General features: G+C 42.3%; 1 protein-coding gene across 11 annotated transcripts in view; it reads right to left on the bottom strand.

Annotated features, from left to right (window-relative positions):
• PRRC2C (proline rich coiled-coil 2C) overlaps positions 1-19,998 on the bottom strand; it is a 105,489-nt gene that overhangs the window by 68,419 nt on the left and 17,072 nt on the right. For 8 of the 11 annotated variants that reach the window (XM_070746750.1, XM_070746746.1, XM_070746749.1 and 5 more), the window contains exons 4-13: positions 18,790-18,899; positions 10,645-10,782; positions 10,071-10,121; positions 8,153-8,394; positions 6,370-6,449; positions 5,364-5,497; positions 5,193-5,280; positions 4,319-4,433; positions 3,550-3,630; positions 1,775-2,315 (exon numbers count right to left, since the gene is read on the bottom strand). In XM_070746750.1, coding sequence (XP_070602851.1) covers positions 1,775-2,315; positions 3,550-3,630; positions 4,319-4,433; positions 5,193-5,280; positions 5,364-5,497; positions 6,370-6,449; positions 8,153-8,394; positions 10,071-10,121; positions 10,645-10,782; positions 18,790-18,899 — 1,580 coding nt within the window. The remainder of the gene's footprint in view (positions 1-1,774; positions 2,316-3,549; positions 3,631-4,318; positions 4,434-5,192; positions 5,281-5,363; positions 5,498-6,369; positions 6,450-8,152; positions 8,395-10,070; positions 10,122-10,644; positions 10,783-18,789; positions 18,900-19,998) is intronic. The other 3 variants (XM_070746752.1, XM_070746751.1, XM_070746744.1) reach the window with 1 other exon arrangement.

Here is a 19,998-nt window from a genome sequence, read left to right on the forward strand (position 1 = left end):
ACGAACGCCCCGCCATACGAACAACCCGAGATACGAACCCAGGGTTCAGAAATTTTTTGCCTCTTCTTACGAACGTTTTCCGTCTTACGAACCCGCCGCCCGGCTGTCACTTTTTGAAACAGCCGAGGGGCTTCTCAGCGTCCTCCTGAACCCGAACGCCAAACCCGAACTTCCGGGTTTGGGAGGCCGCCGAGAAGCGCCCCCCCCCCGGCTGTTTTAAAAGGTGACAGCCGGGCGGCGGGGCTTCTCGGCGGCGGCGGGGTGTTCGTAAGACGGAAAACGTTCGGGTTTGGGAGGCCGCTGGGAAGCCCCGCCGCCCGGCTGTCACCTTTTAAAACAGCCAGGGGGCTTCCCAGCGGCCTCCCAAACCCGAATGCCAAACCCAAACTTCCGGGTTCGGCGTTCGGGAGGCCGCCGAGAAGCCCCCCGGCTTTTTAAAAAGGTGACAGCCGGGCGGCAGGGCTTCTCAGCGAAAGTTCGGGTGGCCGCTTTGGGTTTTTGGCTGGGGGGGAGGCAGGAGGTCCGGCCCCAGCGCTTCACCTTACCCCCAGCCACAAACCCAAAGGTCCCCACCACAGCACCCGCTGCAGGAGACTTAGCCTCCCGATCCTCCCCGCCCCTCACCTGTGGCCTCTCGAGTGCTTTTGCCTGATGGGAATCGAAGCGCTGGGGTGGGGGGTGTCCTGACAACTTCCACCCCAGTGCTTTGCCTCCCGCCGGGCAAGAGCGCTCTTCTGCCGGCCACAGGCGAGGGAAGCCTCTTGCAGCAGCAGCTACAGCAAGAGGCTTCCCCGCCCCTCGCCCGTGGCTGGCAGAAGAGCGCTCTTGCCCGGCGGGAGGTGAAGAGTGCTTTGCCTCCCGCCACCCGCCCGCACAGGATGCTAACCTGCTGCCTCGCCCGCCGCCGGCCCGATCCTGCGCCTCCTGCTTCCCCCCCCAGCCAAAAATACAAAGGCGGTCTGCCGCTGCCCGCGGAGCAATGGGAAGCTAAAGCCGCCGGCGGTTTCAGCCTCCCTTTGCTCTACGCTGCTCCGCCCTGCCTGTCATCCTGGCTCAAGCAGGTGGCGGCAGACCGTCTTTGTGTTTTTGGCTGGGGGGGGGGAGCAGGAGGACCTTCCTGACTCCCTCCCCCCAGCACTTCGCCCAGGACAACAGGCAGGGCGAAGCAGCATGGGGCAAAGGGAGGCTCAAGCCTCCTTCGGTGGTGGCGGCTGGCTTCCGGGTTTCTGAGTTTTGGGCTTGCACGCATTAATCGATTTTCCATTGATTCCTATGGGAAACAATGTTCCGTCTTACAAACTTTTCACCTTACGAACCTCCTCCCAGCACCAATTAAGTTCGTAAGATGAGGTATTACTGTATTTAACTTAACAATCAATTTTTCAAAATATTCATTGCAGATGTTCCAATCAAGGCTATACTGGGACATAAGGGCACTCTGTATATTATTAGGGTACCAAAAATGTTCAAAATTATACTGTAGTTGACTTTCCAGGCATTATTTTACAAGACTTCTATTTTAAACATATTTAAAAATGTGTTCTTCCTTACGAAACGCTTAATGCCTATTTCAGGATGTCCACATTTTTTAAAGCCTAGATCTCGTTGAGATTCTAGTATTTACAAAATACTGCTTGCTTCCAATATGAGGTATAGATCTTGCAAAAGTTCTAGTAAACTTGAGTGAAAACAAGGAATTCTAAAAACTAAAGTATAACTATACTGTATATGGATGAAAATTATACTTTACATTAACAAATGAATTGATACAAACCTCTTTCTTCCTCACTGGTGGTTTCTTTTTCTTGTTTCTCTAATATAACTGGGGCAATGACAGATTCTTGAGGCTCAGTAATTTCAGTTTCAGGTTTTTCATCTACTTTAAGTTCCTCTTCTACTTCTTCTTTCTCCTCTTTTTCTTTCTCCTTGTCTACTTCTTTGTCTTTTTCTTGATTTTCTTTTATTTCCACATCTATCAATTTTTCTTTCTCCTTTTCAATAGTTGTTTCCTTTTCTCTTTCAATGTCTTTTTCTTTGATATTTTCTTTTTCTTTCAATGGATCTTCTCGAGTTGGCTTTGGTACACACCCAAATTTCTCATTTAAGCGTTTTAATTTCTCAGCACATGCAGCTTTTCTTTGTTCCTCCATTCTTCGCTCCTCTTCCTCTCTCCTTTTACGGGCTCGTTCTACTGATGCAGATATTTCTGTCTGCTGTCTTCGCCTCTGCTTCCAAATCTCATCATCATCTGGTACTGGCCTAGGAGGAAAGGAACCTTGCCTTCCTAGTCCTGCCATGCGATCTGGAGGTGGATGCTAAAAAAGAAAAAACAAGTAAACCGGTAAATATCTAAACCAAAGATGTACTATTAAATTCCCTTTGCCTAAGTACATGGGCAAAACGGCTCTTCAATTCTCTTTGAAAGATAGACCCCAAAACAGTTTGTCATATAATCTCAGGTCAGGTTTAATAATAATAATTAAAAAAATACTGTATTTTTCAGAAAATAAGACGCACCTAGATTTTAGAGGGGGGAAACAAGGAAAATTGTATTCTGAACCAAATGGTATAGTAATATATTATTTAATAAAATACCAGGGTAGCAGAATACCTTTTACAACCATGTACACTTTTTACAAACTCCAAACTTGACAGCTTTAAGACTTGTGGACTTCAATTCCCAGAATTCCTTCTCTGGTTATGCTATCTCAGGAAAGGGAGTTGAAGTCCACAAGTCTTAAACTTGCCAAGTTTGAGTACCCTTGCACACCATAACCCAGAGGTTACAAACTTGCAGCTTTAAGACTAAGACTTCAACTCCCAGAATTCCTCCTTCAGTCATGCTAGATGGCGCAATTAGAAGGCAAAATAGCCCCATTTTTGCCTTCCTCCAGTCCTCAGGAGTGCTCTGCAGGCTCCCCAGACCCTTTCCCCACATTTTTGCAAAAAAAAAAAAAAAAAAAAAAAAAAAACCAGGCAAAAAAAGGGCCCATTTTTCACAAAAACGGTCATTTTTTTGCCATCACCAACATTCAAAAGCTCTCTGCAGGTGGGAGGCGGAGCTTCGGAACAGTGTGTATAACACACATTGACATTTCCATCCTCTTTTAGGGGTGAAAAAGATGCATCTTATACTCTGAAAAATATGGTAAGTAGTGCCAATTATAAATGAAAAAACACTGCTGGAGATCCTGGAATTTGATCTTATTTTCACTGAAGAAAATAAAAGTGTATACTGTACACCTTTTAAAAAAACTTAATCCCCCCAAAACTTAATCCCCCAGTTTTATGATTGTTGTAAGCCACAGAGTTGCTTAAGATCTGCAGTCATATAAATCAGTTAAATAAATGAATAAATGTATTACTTGCTGCATCTAATATAGTGCAATTAGAAAAATAATTACAAAAATATCTCACACATTTATTTTGGAGTTCAACCTATGAATTATAGCAAAGGAATTTAAAGGAAAAAATGTGCAAATTCAACTTCCTACAATTATTCTAACAGAATCAGATATTTTTTCTGTTAAATGAACAACTTGATGTTACCTGAAGAACTGATTTTGCATGAAGCCCAGAACTATTACTTCTCTCAAGTACTGAAGATTGTGCTGGTAACATTCCACGTCCCTGTTAGATTTCAATTAAAAAAACAACCATTTGTGGATATTAACAATTTCAAATTAAATTTTACTTAAGAGGTCATGTAAAAGCAGCAAAGTTAAAATCTTTTCCCTAATACATATCAATTTATCTATTTAAACATGTAAAATTGTTTGTTTTTAAATATATGAAATTATTTGTTATTTTCAAGCTGATATTTTGATACATAGGACATGATAAAATGATATACATACATTTCAAACAAAATTTAAAACAACAATAAAATCTAACTGATTTTAAATAGTGAAACCAAGAACAATCAAGTTATGCCAAAAATAAACATCTTCTGCTTGTGCCTAAAATGTGCAATCGAAATATATTTCTATGGAATATATATCTATGGAAGACAACTCTTTGCCAAAGCAATTAAACTTAACTCATAAATATATTTTATACATATATTGCAAATAGCCTTAATCATAAAAGGCTACTGCTAATTTTAATGATCAATGGGAAAAAGTTCAGATTTAATTGCTACTGGAAGAGAGAGGAAGAAATACTTTTACCGCAAAGTTTCTCAAAATTTGGAACAGTTAATGCCACTTGTAGCATGAAGAAAATTTGCACATTCAGACATTTGACATATGTGCTTAGCTGAAGAAAAAAAAATTCTTCAGGAACAGTATGATTCTAATGAGATAGCAACAAAACGCACCTGGTCAATTTGACTGCTTTTGCTAGATGCGCTTTTTGTTCCAACTGATGGCAAAGGAGCAGATAATTTAGATTCTTCTGCATCTTTCTGGTCTACATCTTTAGTAGATTCATTACTGCATAAAACATAAATGGAAATACTTCTGCATATAGTTTCATAAATATTGCATTACTAAAGCAACCCCATCAAGTTTTTAAGGTAGCTGAAAATGGAACCATGAACCAACCAGCCACAGAAAAACAAAATTAACATGAGAAACATGCAATATTACAAATATACATATCCTTCTTTTTATTCAAAAACTTAAGATCGCATACCTATTGCTCTCTCCGCCACATCTGATGAATGATTGTCCAGTTATTGAAAGAACATAGGATGGACTAGAACCTGGGGTCTTTCTGTCCTAGCTCAATTCCTTAATCATTATGCAATGCTAGTTCTCTGATGTGAAACAGACTACATGAATAACAACGACTTACTCAACATTATTTAGCTAATGTAAATTCTATAAAGAAATAGCTGGGGTGGTGCAGTGGTTAGAGTGCAGCACTGCAGGCTACTTCAGCTAACTGCTAGCTGTACTTCAGCAGTTCAAATCTCACCACTGGCTCAAGGTTGAGCCCAGTCTATCCTTCCGAGATTGATAAAATGAAAACCCTGATTGTTGCGGGCAATATGTTGATTCTATAAACCACACAGACAGCTGTAAAAGCACTATGAAATGGTATATAAGTTTAAATGCTATTGCTATTGCTATATTTATACCCAGTAGATATCTGTGCACTATATCAAAAGGGCAAACGGATGCAAACATTATACACAGGATAAATACTAGCAGATGATTTTTATATTTCCATATGGATATGTTTATTACCTGTTTTCCTGTTCTTTCTGATTACTTCCCTGTTCATCATCATCACTGAAGTTCAATTGTTCAGTATAATCTACTTCACTTTGAGCTCCTAAATAACAAATTAGAGGTTAGCACGGTGATTTTTTTTTTCTGTATGCAAGTCCAATGTATATCAAAATTTACATTGCTTACCAGCCCAACCCTCATCGGCTTCAGCATCTAAATTATCGAACTTATCAAGTCCTTTGAGTTCATTGGCACTTAGGATTGATGGACGCTCTACAGTTTCTGAGTTCCGTGAAGAAGGCCCTCTTCCTCTTGGGTTTCTAGAAAAATAGAAAACATGTAACAAATTTGAATTTAAAACTCATAAAATGGTAATTCACTTAGTTAACAAATTAGAGAAAATTATCATATTAGGCAGGATTATTTTCGTACAGCATGTTTAAGCAGAGGCTGGATTTATCTAAACCAGGGATGTCAATTCAAGGCCTGGAGGCCACATCCGACTTGTGGGGTGCCCTGGAAACAGCAAAGGACCAGCCTACAGTGCCTCTGCCAGCGAAAATGGAGCTCAGGAGTGGGTCCTCCCGATTTCTATTTTCATTGGCAGAGGGTTTCAGAAAGCTGTCACAGCCAAAAATGGAGCTCAGGAGCCAGTTATTGCTGGGAGAGTTCTTGGGCCACCACAGAAACTGACACAAATGGCATTGAGCTGCCCCCAACCCCAGAGGTCAAACGCAACCCTGATGTATCCCTCAATGAAATTAAGTTTGATACCTCTGATCTAAATAGATAGATTTAGATCCTAGACAGATCTAAAGCAATCTATCAAAAAAGGCTTTAATCTGAATTCTTGCATGAAGCATGATCAGATGTCAATGGCTAAATGCACTCATCCAACTGAAAAATTAAATGATTGGTTTAACACAGTATTGAAAAAAACCTGAAGCATATTTTTAATTAGAAGCTAAAATCAAACTTTAGGAGTCAATGGAGGCATAAACTAAAATTCTTGGTACCAGTATATAGAGTTCTCACTGCTAAGAGATTACACATTTCAGCTACATAATGTACTGTAAATGCACAATGTCTAACTTTCTGGATACACGGTTAACCAGTTAATAAGCAAATCTAGTTGTAGTATCAACTAGATTTGATTTTTGAACAAAGCAAGCAAAACAATTGGCTTTCTCACCTGCTGCTCTCAGATGGGGCAGGAAATCTACTGGGACCTGCCACTGGTGGATATGCTAGTTTAGGGTATTGATTAAGCATCTAAAAAAAAAAGAGGCTAGATCAGTAATGTCTAAATTTATATCCAAGTTATACATAAAAATAGGTTACATGAATACATAAATGGTATGCACAATGCTAAACTGTAATCTTAGCAATGATAAATTGGTTCCTGTATGAAATTTTAAACTACATTTTTAAAAAGTAAAAAGGAATGTACTAATTTACATAGCAAAATTATTTCAGAAAATGTATGATTATATTTAAACAATTGCAAATTAGCTCAATAAGATAACATTAACAATTAGTTAACACATACATTCCCTTAGGTCAACCTTCACATATCCAGTTGAATCAGAAGACATTGATATATCATAGGTTCCCAATGTGAACAAAATCACCAGTTTAAGATGTCAGGATGTTAAAGCACACTGTGAATCTAATTTTGCATTTTTGTCAGTTGTGGAGTTTCCTGACTTGTTTTGTGATTAAAGTACTTTGCAGAAGTATAATTAATTGAAACCTTTCTATAATTGCTCAGTCAACCAGGAAAGGAAAACATAGAATGCCTACATAAGCAAAACAATTATTCGTATCTTAGAATAAGATACAATGGTCTAAATTTGCTAGTTCCTGTAACTTCTGTAACTAATACAATTGAAAAACATTTCTGACATCTCATGTAGCCAAATTATAAATTATAATAGATTAAGCAATCTATCTATCCAAAACAGCTTGTTCTATTTTCTTAATAAACGTCTAAAACAAACTATGGCAGTTAAGACAAAAACAAAATTTAAAGATGCAAGGATAGAAATGAAAAGTTGTGGGAAAAGATGAACTGCTTGCTTCTTGCTTCAGTGTGTTGGCTTTTCTAATTTGTTGTATAATAGTAATCCACACTATCCATGCAATTAAGCAGGAATAGCCCAGTTTTGAAATCAGTACAATTTCTTCCCATCCTGCCAATGAGAAGTTCATATACATTTTTTAAAATCCTGTAGTGTCATAGTAATGGAAGTCCAATAGTGTTACTTGGTTAGATTGGGATTCTATCTTGGAGCTGCTAAATGTTATTATTAAAAGCGAAATACAGTAATTGCTAATTGAAGATTAATTCTGTTGGTCTGCAATAAGAATGTTGAGTTTTCTCTTTTACCAGAGCTGTTAAGGACTTCAACAAATCCCCCCCTGCCCCTAATTTGGGTAAATTGGAGCAAAAATCAGCATCTGTCTATAGCAGTACTGGTGGCCTTGGGTTAAAAAATATAGGGAGCTAGGGATTTGTTCTGACTTCCCATTATTTCTGATGGCCAGAAATTTGAAAAGGTTTGAGTTTTGTTCCTTTGGAATGAGCTAATTTGCAAAGTTCAGGAGGAGGTGCTCAGTTCTGGGGGGAAGAGATGAAGTAAAATATTTTTGTTTGTTTGTTTGATGCATGCCCCAAATGGTACACCTGTTTCAATTAGTCTGATCACAAACTAAAAATACCTTTTGAATCCTGAGACTATAAACATTCTTCCTCAATTTTTTGTAAGATTTTTTAAAAAGGTTATTATTGTTTCACTTTGTCTACTGTTTAAATATAATCTAAATCCACACCAGAATGGAAGAGACTTATTAACACACAGATTATATTGCTACTTGCTCCATAGGGACAATTTGCCTTCCACATTCCATTTTCTTTAGAACATGACTCTTTAAAGTGAAATAAATTTTGTAAGAATTTGATGTATCAAACTTACATATGGTGGTATCATTCCTTTATACTGAGGAAGGATCCCTGGCTGTTGCTGACCATTCATCTTAGGTGGAGGAGGTGGTGCTATCCGAATCTCCTTTTTTTCTGGTAACTTAAGGGCATCGATTTGTTCTGTTGGTCCAGACACATTACCATCTTCTTGAATAAGAGGTTTTGCTTCTTGATCAGTTGGAGAGTTTGGAGAGTTTAAACTTCTCCCTCCACCTTCTCTCCAGCTAGCAACATCTGCATTGAATAAGGGAACATCAAATTCTGAAGTGCTGTACCAACACAGTAATCAGCTTTATTTTATTCTTCCACTGCCTGAAAAAAAGTTAAACCAGCCTAGACTGAAGCTATATAACTTAGAAAATTGCTCAATGAAACATTGAAATAAACTATGTGATGCAGTTTGTTTTTCTTGGCCATTTTAAGGGGTAGGATCAGACTTACAAAAAGGGGTTGCCTCATCACACTAAGCATCTATCAGTATTTTTTGGAACATCTCAGTTCTGGAAATCCCTATCGTGTTTCCCTGAAAATAAGATTTTTTTTAAAACCCTCATATAAGCTCTTGCCCTTATTGTGCCATGCACTCAAAAGCCCGATTGGGTTTATCGGAGGGAAACAGGGTAGTATTATGCAGGGCACTTGCCCAAACTGCATCAGCAGGAAAAAAACTGGTTGTTAGTCTTCAGAAAGTTGGAAATCAGAAATCTTTGTTAATATACAGGTAGTCCTCAACATATGGCCATTTGTTCAGTAAGTATTCAAAATTTCAATGGTGCTGAATGATTATGACCAGTCCTCAGAGTTCTATATCACCCCTCCATGATCACATGACTGCAATGAATAGTTCTTCCTATTTTCCCCACAACAATGTAGATTGGGCTAAGATAGTGACTGGACCCTAACCCTAACCTTAACCATTAGGCTAAACTGACTTCCCAGTTATATACAACTTATTAACGACCAGTTCCAGCATCCTGTGATCATGATTGCTCTTTGCAACCTTCCCTGCCAGCTTGTTCAGAAAGTCAATGGAGAAACTAGCAGAGAAGGTCACAAGTTGCTATAATAATTGTCTCCCACCCATGCACCCTTCTTCAGCACCTTTTCATTCATGCCACACTGGCCATTTATACATTCCCAAAGCCCACCTTTTAAGCACACTCTCAAATCTATGCTGGACCCTTGTGCTCCCTCTCTGATCCACAACCACCTGCACTCCCTCCCCAGTCCTTGCCTTTCCATGCATAATTCCTAACTTGCCCATTTATTTATTTATTTATTGGATTTGTATGCCGCCCCTCTCCGGAGACTCGGGGCGGCTAACAGCAACAATAAAACAGTGCACAATAGTAGTCTGATGTTAGAAATAATTAAAAGCACATTAATATAAAAAAAACAAGCATACATTCATACATACCATGCATAGAATTGTAAAGGCCAAATTGCTTCCCCCAAATCCATGCACCTCCCTCATTCCATCTCCCATCAAACACTATCCATCTATCTACCTGCTGGCCTGGGACTTGCAATGCGCTGCTGGCTTCCCCATTGACCTTTGTTGTGGGAAGCAGGTAGGGCATTACTTTGCCTAACAACCATAGCATTCAGTTAACAACAACCAGGACTGAAGGGACTGCCATGTCTAAGCCATGCAGTTGTACTTTATGACACCGCTTAGTGATGGAAATTCTGCTCCCAATTGCCATTGTTAAATTGAGGACCACCTGTAGTACTAACCTCTACATATCTAGCAGTATTTCTAGAACCATATTTTATTTTATTTTTTTATTTGACAAGTATTATAGGCACTTTGAGCTTGCATATTTGAAAACAGATGGATTCCAGTTTGCATTTTACATTTTTAAATCTTTTCAGTTAAAAACACAAGAACACCACAAAATATTGCTTACTATGAAGTCTGAAGTGTTCCAACAAATTGTGCTGCAGACAGGTCACAATGTCTAGGTTGCAAACGTTTTGGTTTTTTTAAAAAGCAAAAGTTCAGATGATTAATCAGTTGTCTTTGTTCATCTTTGCTAATTTGGTTTATTTTGCATTAAAAACTACAACCATAATGATATTCAAACCTACTACTTAAAATAGGGAATGTGATCAACTGAGTATCTCCTTTACAAATTAAGTGAGTAACTAAAAATAAAAGAGACAATTTTAATTTGTAATGAAAGCAAATAGATTAAAATCTTAATACTAGATAGATATACCATCCTTGGATATTATTTGAAAATTAATTTTGACATGAATCAAATGTGAATTAATACTGAATTCTATGAAGAATTCAAATTTAGTTATTAGATTTGTTACGGCTGCTCAAGTCTAAGATGACTTGGCAAGTCTAGCACATAGATAAAACCCCCGAAGATTAAAAACCATATAAAACTGAACAGAAATAGCATCCCCCAAAATAAAAAATGTATCAGGAGCTCTACAACCAAAACAATCTTAGGTTATTTTAGGCACACCTACTTTGTGGACGCAAACTTGGCCCAGGACCATAAGGTTCTTCAGGTACCTCCTTTTCTTTATTTCCCTTTTCTTGATCTCCAGCTGCCTGCAAACTAGGAAACTCTTGTTGGAAATAACTATTTATTTGAACTCCAGGACCTGAAAGTTATTTTTTTTTAAAAAAAAACCAGTCAATATTGCACATAATGTTCTTTTATTCTTATATTTAAACAAGAAATACATTCAATCATAACGCATATTTCTTCAGAAGATTTAGAATCAGCAAATCATAGGACTGGAAGGAACTTTGGAGATATTTGGAGATTGTGAGGGCAAACACCCCAGCTCAGCTCCACTACGCATGTGCACGGACCTCCAGCTGTCCAGCTGATTTTCAGGTCTCTCAGCACATGCATGGGGCGCCTGGAGACATGTGGACATACACGGGGCTCAGCACATGGAGGGGTTAGGTCACGCAGGTGTGGTGGTGTCGCGTGTGCGTGTGTTTTGTATGGGTATGCGTGTGTTTTCGGCATACAATGACAAAAAGGTCAGTCATCACTGTTCTAGTAAAAGCCCCTACCCAAGGTGCGAATCCTTAATCCCTTCTAGACAAAATGTTATTCAACCTTTTCTTGAAAATCTGTGGCAGCCAAATTGGCAGCTATCATGTCATGCCAATCTTTGTTAGGCTGAATATTCCTAGTTGTTTTAGCTATTCATCACATGATTTAGCCTGCAAACCCCTTATCACCTTTGTTGCTCTCCTCTGCACTCTTTTTAGGGTCTCCGTATCTTTTTGGTATCATGTTGATCAGAACTGCACTCAGAATGTGTGTGTGTATGAATGCATGCATGCATGCATGTATTTATGTATGTATGTATGCCTAAAGGCAGTGTTTCCCAACCTTGGCAACTTGAAGATATTTGGACTTCAACTCCCAGAATTCCCCAACCAGCTATTTGTAAACATACCTTAAACAGCTTAATGCTTTTATCATGTAGCTTTGGATAGTTTTTCTCAATAAATAAATGAACAAATTTAATGTTTTTAACTTATTTATTTAATTGAGTTCTCTAATTAGTTTTAAGAGATATGTTGAAAACATATGATGTTTATGCAGAAATACTGAAAATTCTAAAGGTTCACAAACTTTTTAGACCCACTGTAATTTGTATTGGACCAATTACCAACAGGGAAATGGCTGGATGAATCAATTACACTAAGCCAATTTACCAACTCGCTGGGTTAGCTGTCTCATTAACAATCATACTACAGTGATACCTCATCTTACAAACTTAATTGGTTCTGGGACGAGGTTTGTAAGGTGAAAGGTTTGTAAGACGAAACAATGTTTCCCATAGGAATCAATGGAAAAGTGATTAATGCGTGCAAGGCTCCCCTCCATGGGAAACCCCACCTCTGGACTTCCGTGTTTTTGTGATGCTGCAGGGGAATCCCAGCAGGGGAATCCCAGCAGCGCAAAAACGAGTGCTTTGCTAGCAACAGAAGTCCGGAGGTGGGGTTTCCCAGCGAGGGGAGCCTCAGCAAAATGGCAGCATCACAAAAATAAGGAAGTCCTCGAAACTTCCATGTTTTTGTGATGCTGCCATCCTTCACCAAAGAATAATGCTCCCACTACATCTCTAACATTACCCAAATAAACAAGAAATAAAAGAAATGATGAGCCTTAGAGAAAATAGGCGGATTGCTTACCTGAACGCCTCTTCTCGTACAATGAGCGGGTACAGCAGTCACGTGGGTTGCTCGCTGTCCAATCCGCAGAGGACCGAGCCTAGTCTTTAAAAAGCCTGCTGGATCTATCCCTTCCCCAGAATTCGCGAATCCGTAGACTTGGGCACAATTGTGGTGGCTCAATAGTGTTCAACTCTCATGATAGGAAAAGATACAGGTTAAAGGAATAACCATAGTTAGAAAGGAAAAAAACAGGGAGGGAAGTGACTGCTGTACCCGCTCAGCGTACGAGAAGAGGCGCTCAGGTAAGCAATCAACGCCTATTCTCTGTACTGAAGGAGCGGGTCCAGCAGTCACATAGGAACCCAATAGATGAGTCCCTAGGGAGGGATTAGTTCGCTATCGTGAGAGATAAGGGATTGGCGGACTCTTCTGCCAAAGAGATAAGGGATTGGCGGACTCTTCTGCTGAAGCGTAAGAGTCAATTTTGTAATGCCTTATGAAAGAGTTTGGAGAGGCCCAAGTGGCTGCTTTGCAGACTTCTTCCAATGGAGCTTGAGTCGCCCATGCGGCAGATATGGCTGCACTTCTTGTGGACTGTGCTATGCTAATTCTAGGTATGGTGAGGGAAGCTGACTCATAAGCCTTTGAGATAGTCCCTCGGATCCAACGACCTATTACGGTTGAGAATACCTTGGATCCCATGGATCTGGGATGGTAGGCCACGAATAGGGCTTCAGACCTTCGAATGGGTCTCGTCCATTGGATGTAGATTCTCAGTGCTCTGGTGAGATCTAAGGTGTGCCATCTGACCGCAAGATGATGGTTCTGGTTGGAACAAAATGAAGGCAACACAATGTCCTGGGATCTGTGGAACATGGAACTGGCCTTGGCTAGAAAGGTGAGGTCCAGGCGCAGGACTACTTTGTCCGAATGGAACTGGCATAGATCCTGCTGAATGGAAAGGGCTGCCAATTCTGAGATGTGTCGGGCAGATGTTGTTGCCACCAGAAATGCTACCTTGTAAGATAGGTACCTGAAGGATGCTGATCTTAGGGGTTTGTATGGTGCCTGAGTGAGGGAATGGAGAACCCGCGATAAGTCCCAGGACGGGTATCTGTGAACCTTGGAAGGCCTGAGGTTCGAAATACCTCTTAGGAATTCTTGAATTTCCGGAAAGGAGTGAAGTGGTTGTCTGCGAGCCCCTGCTAGGACCGAATATAGGGCAGCCAGATGACATCGGATGGTGCTGGATGAGAGGCCTTGATGGAACCCCTTCATGAGGAAGGTTACGATCCTGTGAATGGGAATACACAGGGGGGATAGATCTTCCTGTGAGCACCACTGATGAAACCTGGACCAGGTATGGTTGTAAATCCTGTTGGTGGACACCCTTCTGGCTTTTAGGATTATTTCTACAGTGTCTGGGTTGTATCCTTGCAGATCTAAGTCGCGCCGGATAATAGCCAAGTGGTGAGGTGGAACCACTCTGGATCTGGATGGAGAGAGGCCCCCTGCTGCAACATATCCTCCGAAATGGGGAGTCGCCAGGGGTCCTGGATGGACAGACATTGTAGGCCTGCAAACCAGGGCCGGCGTGGCCAGTGGGGGGCTATCAGAATCACCTGGGCCTTCTCGAGGATGATCTTGTGGATCACATCTGGAAGAATTGGAATGAAGGCGTAAAGCAGCCCTTGAGGCCAAGGGATTCTGAGTGCATTTGTCGCCTCCGCTCCTGGGGATGGGAACCTGGAGTAGAATCAAGGGACTTGAGCATTGGCCTCGGTCGCAAATAGGTATAGCAATGGGTGACCGAATCTGAGGCAGGTTTGCTGAAATAGAGCCGGATGAAGGCTCCACTCCCCTGGATCCAGAGTCGACCAGGAAAGCCAATCCGCCTGTACATTGAGAACTCCCGATGTGTGATCGGCCCCTAATGACTGTAGATGCCTTTCTGCCCAGAGACCCAACTTCAGGGCTTCTCTCATCAGGGCCTTGGGACTGGTGCTCCCTTGTCTGCAAATATGACTCTTTGTAGCTATATCGTCCGTGAGAATCAGGACATGTTGACTGATGATGTGCGGTTTGAATTGTTTCAGGGCCAAAGACACTGCTCTCAATTCCAGCCAGTTGATAGGTCTGGACGAATCCTCCACTGACCACATGCCTTGGGCTATCAGGCTTTGGGCATGGGCTCCCCAGCCCTTTAAACTGGCAACTGGTGAATTGATCTGGACACCGGGGATCCCCTTGCCCAGAACGGGGGAGGACCACCACGTAAGGTATCTTAAGACTGTGGTTGGAACGGTGATGAGGCGTGCCAAGTTGCTGTTCCCCGATCTCTGGAATGGTAACAGAAGCCATTGGAGATCCCTGGCGTGAAGACGGGCCCAGGAGATAATGCCAATGCAGGACACCATCTTTCCCAGTAGGGAAGACAGAGTAACGATGGTAGTCCTTTTCTGAGATCGTATCTGGGCAGTGAGCTCCCTAATACTGCTTTTCTCTCAGTAGAGAGAAAAACCTGAGAGAGATCTGAATTTATTATAGCCCCCAGGTGTTGAATAGAAGTAGACGGATGGAGCTGACTTTTCTTGAGATTGATGGAAAAACCATGAACCTGTAGGATAGACATGGCAATGTGGAGGTCTGAACAGGTGCCCTCTTTAGAGGAACTGTGAATTAATATGTCATTCAAATAGCATAAAATATGAATGGGCGTGGCTCGGATATGAGCCGCCAGGGCTCCTAGGAGCTTACTAAAGACTCGAGGAGCCGAGGAGAGCCCGAAGGGCATGGCCCTATACTGATAGTGCCTGCCCTGGAAGGCAAAGCGTAGGAATTTCCTGTGACTCTTGGCAATAGGGATATGGAGATAGGCTTCCGTGAGATCCAAGGAGACCATTAAGTCCCCTGGATGGATAGCGGCTAAGATGGATGACAAGGAATGCATCTTAAATTTCCTATATTTAATGAACTGATTCAATCTTTTAAGGTCTAAGATGACTCTCCATCCTCCAGATGACTTAGGGACCATGAAGAGGATGGAATAGAAGCCCAGACCTCGTTGGGAGGAGGGAACTGGTTGGATAGCCCTGATAGACAACAGGTGTTGAATAGCCTCCTCCATTCAGAGACGGGGTGGAGAGGACCTGGGGAATGGACAAGAAATGAAACGTTTGGGAGGTATGGAAATAAACCTCAACTGAAGACCCCATTCCACAGTAGCAATAACCCAGGGATCCTTACAGGAACGGCGCCAGCTGGAGGAGAACCAAGCCAGGGAGTGGAATGAAGCTCACCATCTGGGCTTTCTGGAAGCTCTGGTCGAGGAGGAACCTCTTTGGTAACGGGATCCTCTACCCTTGGGGTTTCTGCCAGCTTGGGAGCGAAAACGAGGGGAAAACTTCAGATCATGCAGAATGCAGCTGCGAGAGCAATCATGGGCTTCCCAAGGTATGCCCATGTTACACCAACACTCTGCAGTCTGCATTGGTTGCTGATCAATTTCCGGTCACAATTCAAAGTGTTGGTTATGACCTATAAAGCCCTTCATGGCATCGGACCAGAATATCTCCAGGACCGCCTTCTGCCGCATGAATCCCAGCGACCGGTTATGTCCCACAGAGTTGGCCTTCTCCGGGTCCCGTCGACTAAGCAATGTCGTTTGGCGGGACCCAGGAAAAGAGCCTTCTCTGTGGCGGCCCCGACCCTCTGGAACCAGCTCCCCCCAGATATCAGAGTTGCCCCCACCCTCCTTGCCTTTCGCAAGCTCCTTAAAACCCACCTCTGTCGTCAGGCATGGGGGAATTGAAATTTCCCTTCCCCCTAGGCTTATAGAATTTATACATGGTATATTTGTATGTATGAGTGTTTCTTTAAATTGGGGTTTTTTAGATTGTTTTTAATATTAGATTTGTTTACATGGTCTTTTTATATTGTTATTAGCCACCCCGAGTCTTCGGTGAGGGGCAGCATACAAATCTAATAAATAATAATAATAATAATAATAATAATAATAATAAATATTGACCTGAGTTTCTCTGGAAGGCGAACCCTTGATCCTGTTGACGGTTGGGACGTCGAACGGGTTGAGTTTTGATGGCCTTCTTGTTGGTGAGCCCCAAAACTTTCTTTTTGTCAGTGGTTTCAGTGAGAAGTGGGTCCAGGAGGTTTCCAAATAGGAGATCATGCTTCAGAGGACCTATGGCCAGCTGCCATTTTTGTCTCCCTCCCGCCTGCCAAGGGCGGAGCCATAGGAGTCTTCTGGTTGTCGTTGAGGCCGCTACCGACCTGGCTGCAAATCTTTGCAAGTAGCATCAGCTACATATTGGGCCGCTGCAAAAACCTTATTGAAATCCTGTTGGCCCCTTAGATCATCAGGGGGAATATGCTGCTGGAACTGTTGAAGCCATAAGAGAATAGCTCTAGAGAAGAAAGATGCTGCTGCTGCACTCGATAGTCCAGGTATCCGCGAAGAAATACCTTTTGAGCATTTGCTCCAGGCGCTTGTCTTCGAGTTTTAACACCTCCTCTGCTTCACCAAGCATAGCAACTGCAGAGTGTAGAGTTTTTAACGGTTCATCAGGTTTGGGACAGAAAAGAAGGTCTTCATAAGATGAAGAAAGCTTATATAACTTCTTGTCTTTAGTTGTGGGATTGAAGCTGAAAGCCAGGTGGTCCCACTGCTTGAGCAGAGCATCTCTGAACAATTTGGGCATGGGGGTGACCTCATTGTCTTCCTGTTCCTCCATGAAGTATGGCAGATTTTCCTCAGGTGGAATTGTGGGATGAACAGATTGTTTATCTTGACCAGCTAAGCCTGTGGCAACTCTTGCCTTGAATAGAAGTGATTTGAAGAGTTGGGCTGGAAAAATTGCCGCAGGAGTTGGAATCTTGATCATCCTCTGACAGGCATTGTAATGGGTCATCCTTGTCCTCTACGTCCATATAATCATTCTCATCCAGAGAGGAATCCGAGTCTTCATGAACTGGAATTCTGTAGGATGAGAAAGAGCTCACGGGCCTAGGGGCACGTGGAGGGGGACAAGAGAGAGAAGGCACATTGATAGCCGAGAGCTTGGCATCAATGGCTTGAGATAAGGCAGAATACATAGATTGAAGCTCTGGAGGAAGGTTAGTAATGGTAACCGGTAAAGAGGGAGATACCCTGTAGGCCTGGGTTGGGTCTGGCTCAGAGGGATCTTCCATCATAATATCTGGCTCCTCTGGACTTAAGCCCCATAGGTTAAGGTTGGGGTCTGTTTAGGTTTGGCTCATCTAGAGAAAGCATAGGAACCCCAGAGGGAGGCAGGTTAGAAGCCTCTGGGGGGGTCAGGGCTAATGTGCACTTGGGCCTGCACCTTTAAATGTTTAGCTGATTTTTCATGTATTCTCTGCAAAGCTTGGTCTCTTCTCTTCTCAGCCCTGGTGGGTCTAGCCATTGTAGGGACTCCTGAAGAAGAGGCCTGGGGGATAGTATCAATTTCATCTCCAGTAGGCCTAACCTCTCTGGGACCTTTAGATGTGCCTGTCTTGGGAAACGAAGTCATGGCCTGAATAAACTACAGGGACAAGACTTCAGCCTAAATTTGGTGGGAGAAACTTGTAGGGCAACGTTCCCAAGAGAAAGGGCCCCCTGCTCCTAGGCCCAGGAGTGTCTGCAACTCAGTCAATCTGGTCGGTACCAGAGTTCGTGCCAGGGAGTGCAGAGGGGCAGGCCTCGCTAACCTTAATCAAAGTAAACCAAGGCACACTGGTTTGGAGGCCTAGCCAGGGAGAAAAGACCTGAGGGTCTCACAGCTTATTCCAGGGATTGGCGGCGGACTTAATGGCGCCAGGCGGGACGCCCTTGGTCGATCCGCCAGTGTCGAAAATTACTGGGCGCTGAGGGCCTTCGCGCCAAAATAAACCGCTCCGATGATTTTGCAAACGGGGGGAAGACTAAAGTCCGGGGAACAATCAAGGGAAGCTTGCTAACAGTCCCATACCGCAGGAGGAAAACCCCCTTTTTGAAACTATCCTTAGCTTGCCGGTAAACCTCCTGGCCGATTAGATTTGCGAAAAAATACAATCTGGCAGCAGCGGGAGCAGGGCGTTTTGAAAAAAAAAACCCTGCTGTAGCCGTGCCGCGGCTTCTCCCTCAACGCCGAGCCCAGTAAGGCTGGTGCGCAAACCAATGCAAGCTCTAAGTAAAATACAATATTCAATTTTACTTATTTGTGAAGAAAGAAGACGAAGGGAAGGTGTTTTGCGAGAGGAATGAGCCACCACGAGTCCTGCTGGATCGCAGGACGAAGCGAATTCTGGGGAAAGGGCGGATCCAGCAGGCTTTTTAAAGACTAGGCTCGGTCCTCGATGGATTGGACAGTGAGCAACCCACGTGACTGCTGGGCCCGCTCTCTCAGTACGGAGAACTGCAATGCAGAATTATTTGCTCAGCTAGACTGGCCCATCTTTCCTTCACTTACCATCACCCTGTCCATCCTGTTTGGTATTAGCCCATGATTTAACAACAGGAGGAGCTTCTGGAGGAGCAGGAACTGCAGGTTTTGGCTGTACCGGTGGTACTTCTGCTTGTCTAAAAGTAAGAGAAATTTGAAAATGCTTGAGAAAATGACTAATATATTTTAAGAAAGAATTCAAATCTTCAAATCATTGAAGAAAGCTTATATGATAGGAGCAGAACAACTTACATGAACAGACACATTTATGAATGATGCTCCCAATACTTCTCCTAATAGAATCAACAATCATATTTCAAAAGCTTCAATTTATTATTTTATTTATTTGTTTATTGGATTTGTATGCCGCCCCTCTCCGTAGACTCAATACAAAATACAAGGGATGAACTTCAGGAATTCTTATCAAGATTCGCATGAAATAGTTTGTATCATATAATTTTTAACTATATCATACAAACTGTTCTTAGCATAAAGAGGGATAACATCTAATTTCAATTTTCATGCATTGAGCTGATGCTGCCACAAAAACTAGTAAGTTTAATCAAGGATGAAATACTCCAGAATGGACTCTAATCGATGCTTCAAAAGGCACAATCCTTCTCATATCAGTATAATCTAGTGTTCATTTATAAAAATTATTGATGATCTTTTATGATTACTTATTTGACATGATGGCTTCTCTGCATGGGGTGGAGATGTAAAGTGAAGGTTGGAGACTGGACGATAGTACGGCTGAGTCCAGGGAAGGCTTCTTGAGGAGGGTGCGCACAAGTGCCTCCATGTAGGGAGCCGGGAAGGACCCCCTCCCCAAAGAAGCGTTGACAATCTCCTGGACCCAGCTCCATGTCACCTGCCTGCTGGCCGAAACCAGCCAGGAGGGACACGGATCCAGTAAACAGGTGGCAGAACTCACAGCTCCAATGGCCTTGTCCACTTCATCATTATAATCATATCTATCTCCCAAATGGGGATGCAAACCAAATTGAGAATTTCATTTCTTTTTACTCCAAGGGAATACAGGTAATAAATTATCAGAAAACTAAAGTGCTAGTATTTACATGAAATTCTTATAAAATGTTTAATTAATGTTATTACTAACTAGTTACCGTGTTTCCCCGAAAGTAAGACAGTGTCTTACTTTCTTTTTACCCCCAAAAGCCCCACTACGTCTTACTTTCGGGGTATGTCTTACATTGGAAAAAAATTGAAAGGGTC

This window comes from Erythrolamprus reginae, chromosome 3 (assembly GCF_031021105.1).
Source record: "Erythrolamprus reginae isolate rEryReg1 chromosome 3, rEryReg1.hap1, whole genome shotgun sequence".
NCBI lineage: Eukaryota > Metazoa > Chordata > Lepidosauria > Squamata > Dipsadidae > Erythrolamprus > Erythrolamprus reginae.